This window comes from Trachurus japonicus, chromosome 6 (assembly GCF_045865225.1).
Source record: "Trachurus japonicus isolate A0001 chromosome 6, Traja_1.0".
NCBI lineage: Eukaryota > Metazoa > Chordata > Actinopteri > Carangiformes > Carangidae > Trachurus > Trachurus japonicus.
Genome location: NC_140912.1, coordinates 8,170,767 through 8,183,240, shown reverse-complemented (window position 1 = coordinate 8,183,240; position 12,474 = coordinate 8,170,767). Strand labels below are relative to the sequence as shown.

Below are 12,474 nucleotides of genomic sequence, written 5' to 3'. Positions count from 1 at the left end.
TCTCTGTCTTGTCTGATGGGTTAGATTTGCTTTGGCTTTTGAGTGAGATTGGCTTTGGAACAGGCAATTCCTGCAATTTGGGTTTAGCTAAAGGAATTACGGGGTTTATTTTAGGCCTTTATTTTCTTGTCTCATTCCTTTGTTGCTATGGTAACCCTCCTCATCCCCCAAATTTCCCCTTTATATGGCAGATGGGTGGTCCTTTTTCTTTTCTTCAACAAGGCCAGCGCACACGCAGAGCCTGTTGTGTTGTTGTGTCGATCTCCTTCTCTCTTCCTGCCTTTTGTTGTCGGTGTTGGAGAATGGAGAGGGCTGGAGACCAGATGACAGCAAATTGATCGGGCCGGCCACAGATGGAGGTGTGTGAGTCAAGCCTGAGTGGTTCAGACCTCCGAGTGTCACGCTTCTCTCGGCCCTCCTAAGTGTGGTTTTCCCAAACAATACATTTGCAACCAAGAGTCCCCCTCATTCTCTTGCCCCTCGACACGTACTTATTATTAAGATCTCAAATGCAATGCGTGACACGAGGCATAAACGCCCTCATCAGTAAAAGGCTCTGCTGCAAAGCTAGTATCAAAAGGAGGAAGTGATGCCTTCTTCTTTTGCCACATCCTCCTATTTGTTATCTCTGCTTGTCTTCCCTTTCGACCCGGTGACATGTTATTTTCTTTGAAAGCAATTGTTTGAAATTGAGCGCAGTCAGACCTTTAGTGCTAAAAGAATTCACAATAGCTTTCATTCAGATTGAGCGCTGCCCTCCACTTCTGATATCACCGTTCTGACAGTTTGTGGCGTTCACATCTGGGGAGGAACTGAGCAGCAGCTGAAGTCACCGGTCCCGTCGAGCCGCTCTCAGAGTGCTGAAGGTGAGCTTATTCAAAAACAACTTTTTTTTTGTTTATGACCTTGTTTGAAAGATACTGTCAACCTCAGGAAAAGGAAGCCACACACACATAAAACACACTGGGGGAACGACAAGTTGCTCACCGAGGCTGCTCTCCTCTCCAGATCCAGGAAACAACAGCTTGACAAGTTCCAGGTCACGTCTGCTTTGTCAGAATGTGCTATTTTATGTGTTTTCTGTACTTTGTCTGAAATCATGAGTGAAAATATTTCAGATGATTCAGAGGGAGGAGGTGCTGCCCTGAAACTGTGTGGGGAACTACAGAACCAAAACCTGATCTGTTCAGCGTGCCACTGAGTGAACCATTGAAAAAAAAGAGAGACAAGGAAGTGAAGACATTAAACATCTTCCTTTTTCACCACCACAAGTTTTTCACCATTTCAGTTGCTCTGTGTTTTTACAAACGTCTAACACCATCAATCGAAATTAAACCTCAATGAGAAGCAGAAATATGGAGGTACAAGATTTTCTGTCAGTGTAATCGGTGCTTTTGCTGCTGGTCAGCAACTGTAACTTGTCCAAAGTTGAGCGGCTATTCAAGGACACTTGCTCACTAGCTGGGCTGAGCCCCTGTTGAGACTGAAACTTTTTGCCAAACATGCTGATGGAAAAAAAAAAAAAAAGTCTTCCTTATTTCAGCTGTGGTTTATATTTAAGCACTTCCCCTCAGTGTGTTAAAGCACAGATGACTCTCCTGCAGGTTTTGTCAACCTGCAGTGAACATCTCATCTGGAGCAGCAGCGATGGAGGCTGATATCTTTGAGTATCACAAAGAGGAGGACACAGAGAGCATTGAGTCTTTCAAGGGTATGTACAGTACAGTATTAAACCAATCAATCACACAACACTGTTGTGTTCAAGAAATTGCATATTAAGTCTGCACTGAATATACTGTGTCTGTTAAGCATTTAAAGTGGGATAGACTAAACACCAGAAACATCTTTCAGTATAATGCAATACAATTCAATAGTGCTGAAAACTGCAGCCACCAAAATGAATACTAGGTATATTATTAAACATTATAACCTTCATAAGTATAAAAATGTTGGTGAGAGCAGTGTTAAAACTTGATTATAAAGGAAAGTAAACAATGGCGTAAATGAAAACTTCATTCAAAATGCATGTAGGCCATGCATTCAAACATGGACGATGTTAATGTAGAATATGCCTGTATAGTAATTATGGAGCTACATCCGGCATTCACAACATTAATAAGGTATAAATGGCTGGTAACACTTTATAATAAGTACACACTATTAAGCATTAGTTAAACAGTAAACACTGAATTCATCATTTATAACACATGAATACTCATTAGTATGTAGTGGGTTAGGTTATAAACACAGTTAATGTTTTACTCATCATTGATAAGCACTAACTGTATTTATAAACTACATACTGTACTAATGATTATTCATTCGTTGTTAATGAAGAATTCAGTATTTACTAATGCTTAACTAATGCTTAATAGTGTGCACTTATTATAAAGTGTTACCAAATGGCTTTGTAAAATGAATGAATAGAAGACAACTAACTGACTAATGCAGGTTGTGTGTGTTCACACAGGAGAGAAGAGGAAGCTCATTCAGCCATCGTCTTTAAAAGACCCCAAACTTGAACAGCTAAAGCAGGTGAGAGATGAATTCCTGTTCTCTGCATAAAGAGCTTTGGTTTGAACCTCTGTCTTCCGCTCAACATTTACTGTAACATCAAAGCCCATCCTGGACAACCACACATCCAAGAATCCCTGGATGTCTTCACAGGGCTGGAGATAAATGCTACACAGGAATTACATTACAGAGCCTGTACGTATGTGAGCAGTGAAGATCATGAATAATATCTGATTCAGGGAGAGAGGTGGAAGGATCAATGAAACTTTAATGAACATAATTATCAGAGGTGATGGGAGACAGATTAGAGAGGAGAGAGGACCCAGCAGAGTCTTCTGGATCAGACACATTTTGATTGGAAAAGATAGAAGCTCAAGTGCTTTATGCAACTGCCAATGAAGGAATACATAAACCTGGCATAGTTTGTATGTAGACTTTGGAGGGGAGGAAAGCAAAAGAAATGAAGTCTCGTATTTATTTTTGGAGAGCACAGTGTGTTTGTCATCATTCTCCATTTGCTTCAAGGGCACATTATCTCTGGAAATTGATTAAGAGAATTAAAAAAAAAGTGGTTTCATGCTGTTCTTTATCTGCTACATTGGGGAACAGAAAAAATGTATAAAGGGAGATGAAAGTGTTTGATGCATCTCACTGTGAGATGAATTGTGTCTTGTTAGGTATTGATTGATTGGATCAATAGGACTTTGAAAGCGGAGCACATAGTGGTTCAGAGTCTGGAGGAGGATCTGTTTGATGGACTGGTGCTTCATCATCTGCTGTGTGAGTTGATGCACATCTGTATGAATGAACTGTTGGCCTATTTAAATTTCATTTAACCTTAACATACTTCTACTTCATCATGATTTGAATTAGATGATGAAAACTAACAAATAGTTCCCTTCTAAGTTCACCTGAGAGCTGTCAGCTGAGGTATCAGGAACACACTCCTGTCAGTACAACTGTAACCTTTCACATAATCATTTCTTGATTCCTCCTCCAGCCAGTTTGGCCGGTGTGCACTTGCCTGTGGAGGAGATATCAGTGACCAGCATTGCGCAGATCCGCAAACTGGAAGCAATATTGAAGGAGTTGGACAAGAGACTGGGGCTGCAGGACAGCAGCCAGATCAAATGGAACATCAAACGTGAGTCATGCAGCAACAAGTGGACAAATGTTCTGTTCCTGGCAGCCACTTCACGTTACAGCGGGATTTGGTGCTAGCTCAAGGGTGCCATGTTAGCTTATACCAACTGTGAGGGATTTTGGAGGAGATAAAATTTGCTGACATTATGGAGTTCTGTTTTAAATATCTCGCTGGATTGTTTACTCCAGCTCATTTATGGAAGCAAAGCAGGGCCGTAATGATCAGAGCTGGTGTGAGAAACTGAACATTTGATTGTGAAATCAAATTCAAGAGCCATCTGAATATTCCTCTTATGGATCATGCGGATGAAAGGGTTAGGCTGATTGGTTGATCATTCTTGGGAAACTGGAGTTTCAAGTTTCAAGTGCTTATCTTGGATTTTGCTGAATCTGACCAGTAACTGGAATACCCTGAATTGATTTTTTTTTTTAAACTATTGACCTTTTTTTAATTGCACTACTTGAAATGGAAAACAGGGGAATTCAGTCTGCAACATTTCAGATAGATATTTACTTCTTCAAAATAAGTGGATTTAAATGTCAACACATTGATCTGGTGGTGACACCACACTGCAAATCTTTCTAAATTCATTCAACTTGGAGACATGAGCTGGATGTCAGGTCAGGTGGACAGTCATACTGACAGGAATCAGTTCTTCTTTCCCAAGAAAAACGTAATCACTATCAGTGCTTTCATTATTAAACAAAGAAATGTAGTCGTTTTAAAGACTGGCATCAACTTTAGTCCGTTTTCTTCAAACAACAAAAAAGAGAGACTCTTGAGAGTTTGCTATGTTAATATGCTATCTTTTTTAAACGTCATGTGATGGTTGACTGAACACTCAGCAGTTCATATATGTCATCATTTCAAGTTAAAAAAACAAAGTCTTTTTTTTTCATTCTGCCAACACTGTGTGGCAGAAGGTGCACTGAGGAGGAAAAAACGTCTGAACAGATCAAAACTAACACTTGTAGTCTGACAGACAGCTTTACTGCTAGACCAAGTGAAAGGCTTTGATTTCACAAATGAAGCCGTTCAAAAAACTTAAGTATAGCCGGAGTTCTGAATTCTTCAGGCTGTGTCACTAATAATGAGACCAACAGCAGAGATAATGTAATGTAAGCATGGAATGACAAATAATATGTGAGAAAACAAGGTTTGATTTCCTGAAAATCTAAAGCTTTATCATTTCTAACTCTTAAGGATTATGAATTACACTGTCAGGTGCTCATTGTTTTGGAAGAATTAGGTCAATACAGTTTTACTAGTGGTGGTGGTGGTGATGAGTTCTGACAAATCGATGCAAGTTGATTTTTTAGCTTTTTGCTTTCTTGCCCTTTGTCTGTCAGTCATCCACAACAAAGACCTCCTAGCCACTATTCATCTGCTGGTTGCCATGGTGAAGTGTTTCCAGCCTGAACTGGAGTTGCCACCGAATGTGAAGGTCGAAGTTGTGGCAGTGGAAGTGAGTTTTCAGCTCCAGCTTTAGCACCTTTTCCTGCTCCAAATCTCTCTCTGGAATTGCTGCTCAATTTTTTTTGTTGACATCAATTTACATCCAGGTCAGCAGCAGCGGAATTAAATCAGATGTACAGACAGAGGCCCTAACAGAGGATAGGTGAGTAAATTGTTGCCATGTGTGGTTCTGTGGATATGTGGAGTTCACCTCATGTGCTTTTTTGGCCTCCAACAGCAACACAGGCTCAGACTCCCTCGGCAACACTGAAAGTGAGTAAGAGCGCTCTGAGGTTGAGCCAATGTGATATCTTGAATGTCATCCAATACAGCCTACGATGACTAAACATACCTCTCTGACTGTCTGATCACCCAGGGGAAGACCCCATTGAGCAACTGCTGAAGCTTGGGGCTCACAAGGTCAACACGGTGAAGAAGGTATGACAAGGAGGGAGAGGACCGAGGTGGTTTAAGGTTGTTAACTCTCTCGTCTCCTTTGCCAGTGAGACAGCAAATGTTGTAGTGGTAAGAGCAAGTGGCAAATAAACATGTCTACAACCTGCTGGTGAATTTTTACCCACTATAATTTGAATTAAATCTTAGTTATTATACTTTATAGATACTCTCACAGGTGGTGGTGAGTATATACTTGCCAGAAACTGTCATTCACAGAGGTGCACGCGCCACTTCTGTGACCATTTCTTGGATTAACTGGGAGGTGCTCTTCGAGAAAAGATCATTTTATTGAAGCAAATGGTCACTGTAGGTGTAGGGTATAGGTATAGTTATAGCTCATGCTTTTTGTTCATCACTGATTGATACATTTTTCAATTACATTTTTTTGTCTTGTAGAAAAAAATGTAAGCTGTTCAGTAAAACTTCCCAAAAACCAGACATCTTCAAATTTTCCTCTTTGTTTGACCAGAACCTCAAAAGCAAGTGAGCCTGTATTTTATGGTCATGGTCTTTATTCTAAGCAATGATAGAAAACAAATCATAGAATGTTTCTTCATTTAGTTTTATTCACATTAGTCACCAGAGTGCCTCAGGGATTTAATGTCAGTCGGTTTAGACTCTTGTTGAGTCAAACTGTAATTAAAACAGTTGTCAGTTCATTTTCAGTTGTTTGACTAATCTGTTAATTGAATTGCTTCAGCACTAATTTCAGGGCAGTCATGTGGAGTGCAGAGTCAAAAAGCTGTTATCATCCTTCATCCTGTTGACCATAACAAATGAAAGTTTGTCAGGTTTTGATGAATAGTGGAACATGTCAGATTTTACAAGCTGTCTAACCTCCAAATATTTTTGAATTTTCAGGCAATTTTACATTTTGTCAACCAGAATATGTCAACCTTGGGTCTGCAAGTGGATGATATGGACAAACAGGTAAAAAAAACAACACCTAGAGAGTCAGGGATCGCTCCCTCTCAGATTGCATCAGCTCCTGTCCTGTGTCCTCTGTTTAGTTTGCTGATGGTGTGATTCTGCTGCTGCTGATTGGACAGTTGGAAGGCTTCTTCGTCCCTCTCTGTGACTTCAGCCTGACCCCTGTCAATCACTCTGAGATGGTATGGACTCACTACAGATTCACATCACATTAGTGAGGAAAGTGCTTCCCCAGAGAGGTGTGCATTTATGCTGAACAGAGGCACACAACACAACACGAGGCACGTGACGCACACATGCACGACACACTGATTCATGAGTGTATTTCATCATCATCATCATCATGAGTTTCTCTTCCAATGTATTCATGTATCAAAAATGGATCTCTTAAAAGAAAAATGACCAATTTCAGTCAGAATTCTTATAATTTGGTGAGTGCGGTTTTGTGAAAGAAGACATACGCTGCCCCCCATTAATCTAAGTGAAAAGTAGAAAGATCATAAAACACTTTTTTCATTTCTAATTTCAGCTAATCTAATTTCCCACAAGAGCACTGTGGATAATGAGCTGCAGTACGGAAACCTGATCCAAAATCATGCCTATTATGTCTATTACAATGCATGGTATGATAAAATTAATATTTTACAATTCCCATAATAAAAGTAGATGCATAATTACTACTGTGTCATGGCTCACTTAAATGATATCTTTTATCTCACTTTACTTGAAGCAATAGGATGAGTCCATGAAAAAGTTATGACTCTTTTATCCCAGATATGATGAGCTCATGACTTACTTATTGTATAAAGGCGCTGTAGACTCTTTTTGATATCATGAAAACTCAAAAGCCTCTGGTGATAAACATTATACTTCAGCCTGATCTAAAATACATTATAGCGGATGCTCAACTTCATATGTGACAAACATTATTTCAGCCTGATTCACACATTTCAGTATACTTATTCTTACTTTACATACAGTGTAGGTAAATGTAGATTTTGTAGACTACATCCATGATAAACTGATAAACTGACATTAATTGGAGACAAAACTCAACTGTTAGTTAAGTTGCATCATTTCCTCTTTTAGTGGAAAGCAACACTACCTACTGTAGCTGCAGTGAGTGAAAGTAATGAAATTAAGAAGAGAGGAAAAGATTGTTGGGGGAGAAGGGGGGCGGGGGGGGGGCAGTTGTTGGAGGATGATTGGATTAGAGGGAAAGAGGTTGGAGAGGACAGCGAAGATGAAGGAGGTCATGGGGTCGGAGTCCAGGTTAATCTGGAAAAATATATGGAGCACAAAGGTCAGGCTCAGTCATCAATTCAAATGTATTTATTTACAGGTGGCACAGTGGTAAAGTGGTGGGTTCAAACCCCTGTTGTCTTTCTTTTTGTATATATATTTTTTAGGGGCTTTTTTGCCTTTAATTGACAGGATAGTTCAGAGAGAGACAGGAAATGGGAGGCAGAGAAGGGGAATGACACGCAGGATAGGGCCACTCGGCGTGGGATTCGAACCGGGGTCGCCTGCAGTGAGGACTATAGCCTCAACACATGGGGTGGGTGCTCTACCAACTGAGCTAAACACCGCCCCACCCCTGTGGTCTTTCTGTGTTGAATTTGCATGTTCTGGGTTCTCCCAGGTTCTCCAGCTCCCTCCCACAGGCCAAACACATGCACATTAAGGTATAACTAGTGGATGGATGAATAATTTATAAAGTCATTAATTTATTCTCAAATAAATTTATTTTAGGGGTGTCAATGTTAATGTGATAATAATCCATTTATGCTAATTCCCTTTTAACACTACCATTTTAATTTTTTTTTTTTTTTTTTTTTGGACAAGCAATTAACACATGTTCTTTCACATTGGCCTTTAGCCTGACCCATAGATTGAATCAGTTGCTGGTGTTGGTGTTAAACATTCAGCACAGTTTTGGTCGACAGTGAGCCAGGAGAGGAGTTTGTACTGTTCCAAGTCATGCCAGCATGTTGCCTCCATCCTGTTTGTTCATTCTGCCCTGCAGGACCAGGTCAGCAAGAGTGAACTAACGATCATGAGCAGTGACAATCTTATATTAATATATATATTAATTAATTGTAGATGACTTTTTCTTTCTCTGGTCTGATACATACGCACCTAATATGTGGAATACATATGAAAATGCAAAGTAAATCTTTTCTGGAGCGATGTGTGCTCCACGTTTACACCTTAGAGTGGAGTCCGGCGGTTGCTACGGTGTGCATTTGCTTTTAGAGGCGTGCTGTGAGCCCCCCTCCCTGCAGGGCCCAGGAGCACAGGGGCCCATTCATCACTGGTTGCATCTTTAATCATTTCTACTTCCTTAATTTTAGCTTTTAACTTTTCCTGAAGCAGTTGAAACTTGACTGATTAAAAGATGTGTGTCTCTCCACCAACATTTTGCATCAGTGTGAAGGTTTCTTTAGGGAAATACAATGAATAGCCATTTTCTATGCATAAGCAGCAGCAGTATACATCATGATATTGAGATATGACGAAAAAGCTTATATACTGCATATAAATAGTAACACATACAATGACTCACATGGGTGATAAATAATTAATTGTGTTTCTGTCTCTGACCCCCAGCTTCACAATGTGACTTTGGCCTTAGACCTCCTGAATGATACGGGCCTGCAAATGCCTGCTGTTAACCCACAAGGTGAGAAAATTCACTGCAGACACACACACACACACACACACACACACACACACACACACACACACACACACACACACACACACCCTCCCTCGCTGACAGTAGATTTTACTCAAATTAAAATGTCAAGCACAGAGTATGAAAACAACACAAACAGAAGGTCTGAGAGTTAAATGATTGGAACAGAGAGAGTGGAGCTTCAAGACGACAGAGTCAGACTAATTCAGATGAAATTCTCCATCAAGAGCATTCATCAGAATGACAGGAAAGTGCCAGAATCTGTTCATCTGTCAGTCGGGGGAGGGAGGGGTCTCCGGTAGTCTGAGTTAATCTCAACTGCTCGGTGGAGTGTGGGTCTGACAGTGTTTTGGAGGGAAAGATGAAATTGCTTGCAGAATATGAATGAGTGCGACTCGTGTCCCGATAAGTATCACTGCGGATGATTGGCTCGGCCCAGAGTCATCATCATTCATTTAGAGAGGAGCAGTGAGGGAGACAGTCTCAAGGGGACGATGTCACTGCGGTGCCCGCGATAGACACAGGGATTTAACCTCACCATTATGGCTATATCTGCTTAGTGTGTGTGTGTGTTTGTCTGCAGGAAGATATCTTATCTGTATTCATGAGCACTGCTACTGTATAAGAGCAGATCCCAGAAAATATTCTGGTGGTATCTCTGCACTAAAATTTAGTGTTTGTCAGCTACAGCCTGCAACTATTAGCTATCAGATTTCAAACTGTGATCAAATTGTAGCAGGAGGAGCATTGCTTTATTAACCAATTTTTATAGTTTGCAATTTTGTAAATTCTCCTTTTTAATGAGGCATGTGTAGATTATCTGTACACTGTCACACACTGTTCACACATTAAGTGAATCAAAAGATAAAGATAAAAAAGATTTTTTAAAATCTTGATAAGTTCAAATTTTTGACTCACAACATTGTAATGTTTAATTATCATTTAAACTATGTGTTTCCCACAAACAACTGACTGAAAAGGTGGGTAAAAGACAATGACTATAACAAAGGAACATAGGTCAGAAGTCAGTACACTCACCTGATAAATTCCTGTTAGTATTATCAATTAATCTACAATTTTTTCCAACAACATAATTAAATAATTATTGGTTTTGTCTACAAAGCCCCAGAAAAAATACAGAATTACACATTCTCTGAGGCCAGTGCGATGCGATCAAAGACAGCCAAAAGCTCAAAGATATTCAATTTACCATGATGTAAGATGAGGAAAAGCAGGCAAGTTTTCACATTCAAGAGTGAACACACATTTTTGGCTTTTAAACAACCTGAACAACCTGTCTGACAAACTCTGACATCCAAAATCAGTAACAGTAACATCAGCAGCAGGAGTTTATTAACATCGCTGCATTGCTGAAAACACATTTGTATTCAGAGGCTTATTAGTCTGGATTTATAAATAGAAAAAAACACTCACTAGCAAATTGTTAAAGTCAGAACATTAACTGAAAAAGGCGTTATCACCATCATTGGACTGGAAACAGTGAGGAGTAAACATCAGAACATCTGAGAAGCCTGGATGCTGCAGTGGGACCGAAGAGATCAGAGATCTGAGCTCCCTCCGACACCTATAGGATGAATTGGAAAAGCTAGACCTTATCGCCCAGCATCACTAATGCTCCTGTGGCTGAATGGGGGTGTATCTTGCAGGGTAAAGGATCTTAAAAGGCAAAGGTTGTTGGAGGCTGCTGTATGACTGCCCATGGAGTTGGACTGTTTTCGGTGTTAACTTTTAGTCATGTAGATAAAATCACTCCAAGAGGAGAAGAGTGAAACACAGTGACTATCTCAGTGACTTCCCCTCTTGTCTAAGTGTGAGAGTCAATCAATGGCAAATGGACCTACTTCACTTCCCTGTAGATACATTATTGACAAGACGCTCAGTATCCTCCCTCAGCTTCAATTTCCCTTTCACAATCACTAACTCACTAACTCCCCACAATGCTGCCTGCCATTCATCTACTGTAGCCTGTAATTGTAAAATAAGTCTTCAACACGATAACTGTTAATGTAAGGACCAGCACGATTAATCTAAGCCAGGAGCAAGTGGCTAATTCAATTCCTTTTTAGTATCTTTTTAATTACAGGCATAATTGCTGTGATGGAATGAGGAATCCCAGCACTCAGGGTCTAAAACGGGAGCACACTGCATGCATTAATTAGGTTAGCTAGTAGTGGAGTTGATCTTTATGTCACATTCATTCAGTTAGTGCATCTCACAACTGAGAGCAATTTTGTTAGGATCTCATATCACCAAGAACATATTGATTAAATTTCCATCTCATGTTGTTTTTTTTTTTTAGTCCTCCTGATCTATGACCTGTAAGGGTGGATTTGTGAGAACAGTTATTAGCTAATGGTGGTAAAAGCATCCACTTGTTCTCACTGCCTCAGCGACTTAGTGGACGGTGATGGTGTGTTGTAAATATGCACTAAAATGTCTCCTTTGTGGATTATGTGACAGATATCGTCTCTCAGGACGTCACTGCCACCTTGAAGGTCCTGTACGCCCTTTTCAAGAGGCATAAAGGGAAATGAGAGTGGGCAGCTGAAGAGAAGTTCAACAACTGGGCATACAAAACAAAGCTGAAGACAGGTGGAGTCTGGCCAGTTTGTGGCTTCTTTTGTCTCTATGTACAGTACCTGCTTTTTCTGTAAACCTTACTGTATTATGAAAAGGTTGGAGTGATATGTTGTTGATGCTTTCAAGATAATTTGAAACCAATGCCAGATGCATAAGTGGCTTTGAAGGAGCTACTTGTAAGTTTTGTTATTGCCACATAACCAGCATTTGCATTAACAACTGTTTACAACAAGAAATGTCTCCAGTGGTAGAAAGCAACAACAAATGTTAACTCTAACTCTCCAATGACTTTTTGTATAGTGAATAAAGGTTGTGGCAAGTTAAGTATGTTACTATGTGGCAAGCATGTTATTGAGTAGCTCACCAGCTAACACTGCAACTAGTTATCACTAAACCTGCAGCACCACCTGTTTTTTTTAAAAGAAAGGTGGATCCAAGCCTTGGCCACCGACCAGAGCATGTGGGCAAAGAGGGGCAAGTAGGCATCCAAAAAATAAAACTTGGGTTTATTTTGTGTCAATTTATGATTCAAAGCAACACAATGTAAGGTTTAGTTCTCTTCCAGGGTAATACTGTATGCTGTATGAAGATCCCTGGAGAAGCACTGTAGCCCAGTGAATTTGGTGCCAAGCAAAGAGGGTTTTGTGTGTTCCTATCGCCCAGGGTAGGAACACAC

At 40.2% G+C, this 12,474-nt stretch overlaps 1 protein-coding gene across 3 annotated transcripts; it reads left to right on the top strand.

The window, feature by feature from the left end:
- Positions 1-231: 231 nt before the first annotated feature.
- On the top strand, positions 232-12,263 carry parvg (parvin, gamma). Of its 3 annotated transcripts, none has more exons than XM_085778544.1 (13): positions 232-866; positions 1,622-1,711; positions 2,471-2,535; positions 3,192-3,294; positions 3,515-3,658; positions 5,008-5,123; positions 5,221-5,276; positions 5,352-5,386; positions 5,490-5,551; positions 6,431-6,499; positions 6,580-6,681; positions 9,110-9,182; positions 11,679-12,263. In XM_085778544.1, exons 2-13 carry the CDS (start codon positions 1,648-1,650, stop codon positions 11,750-11,752), a joined length of 963 nt encoding a protein of 320 aa, XP_085634670.1. In that variant the 5' UTR covers positions 232-866; positions 1,622-1,647; the 3' UTR covers positions 11,753-12,263. The 3 variants fall into 3 exon arrangements, with proteins under 3 accessions (XP_085634670.1, XP_085634671.1, XP_085634672.1); XM_085778545.1 differs by having other exon boundaries at positions 1,605-1,711; XM_085778546.1 differs by having other exon boundaries at positions 1,585-1,711.
- The last annotated feature ends 211 nt before the right edge of the window (positions 12,264-12,474 follow it).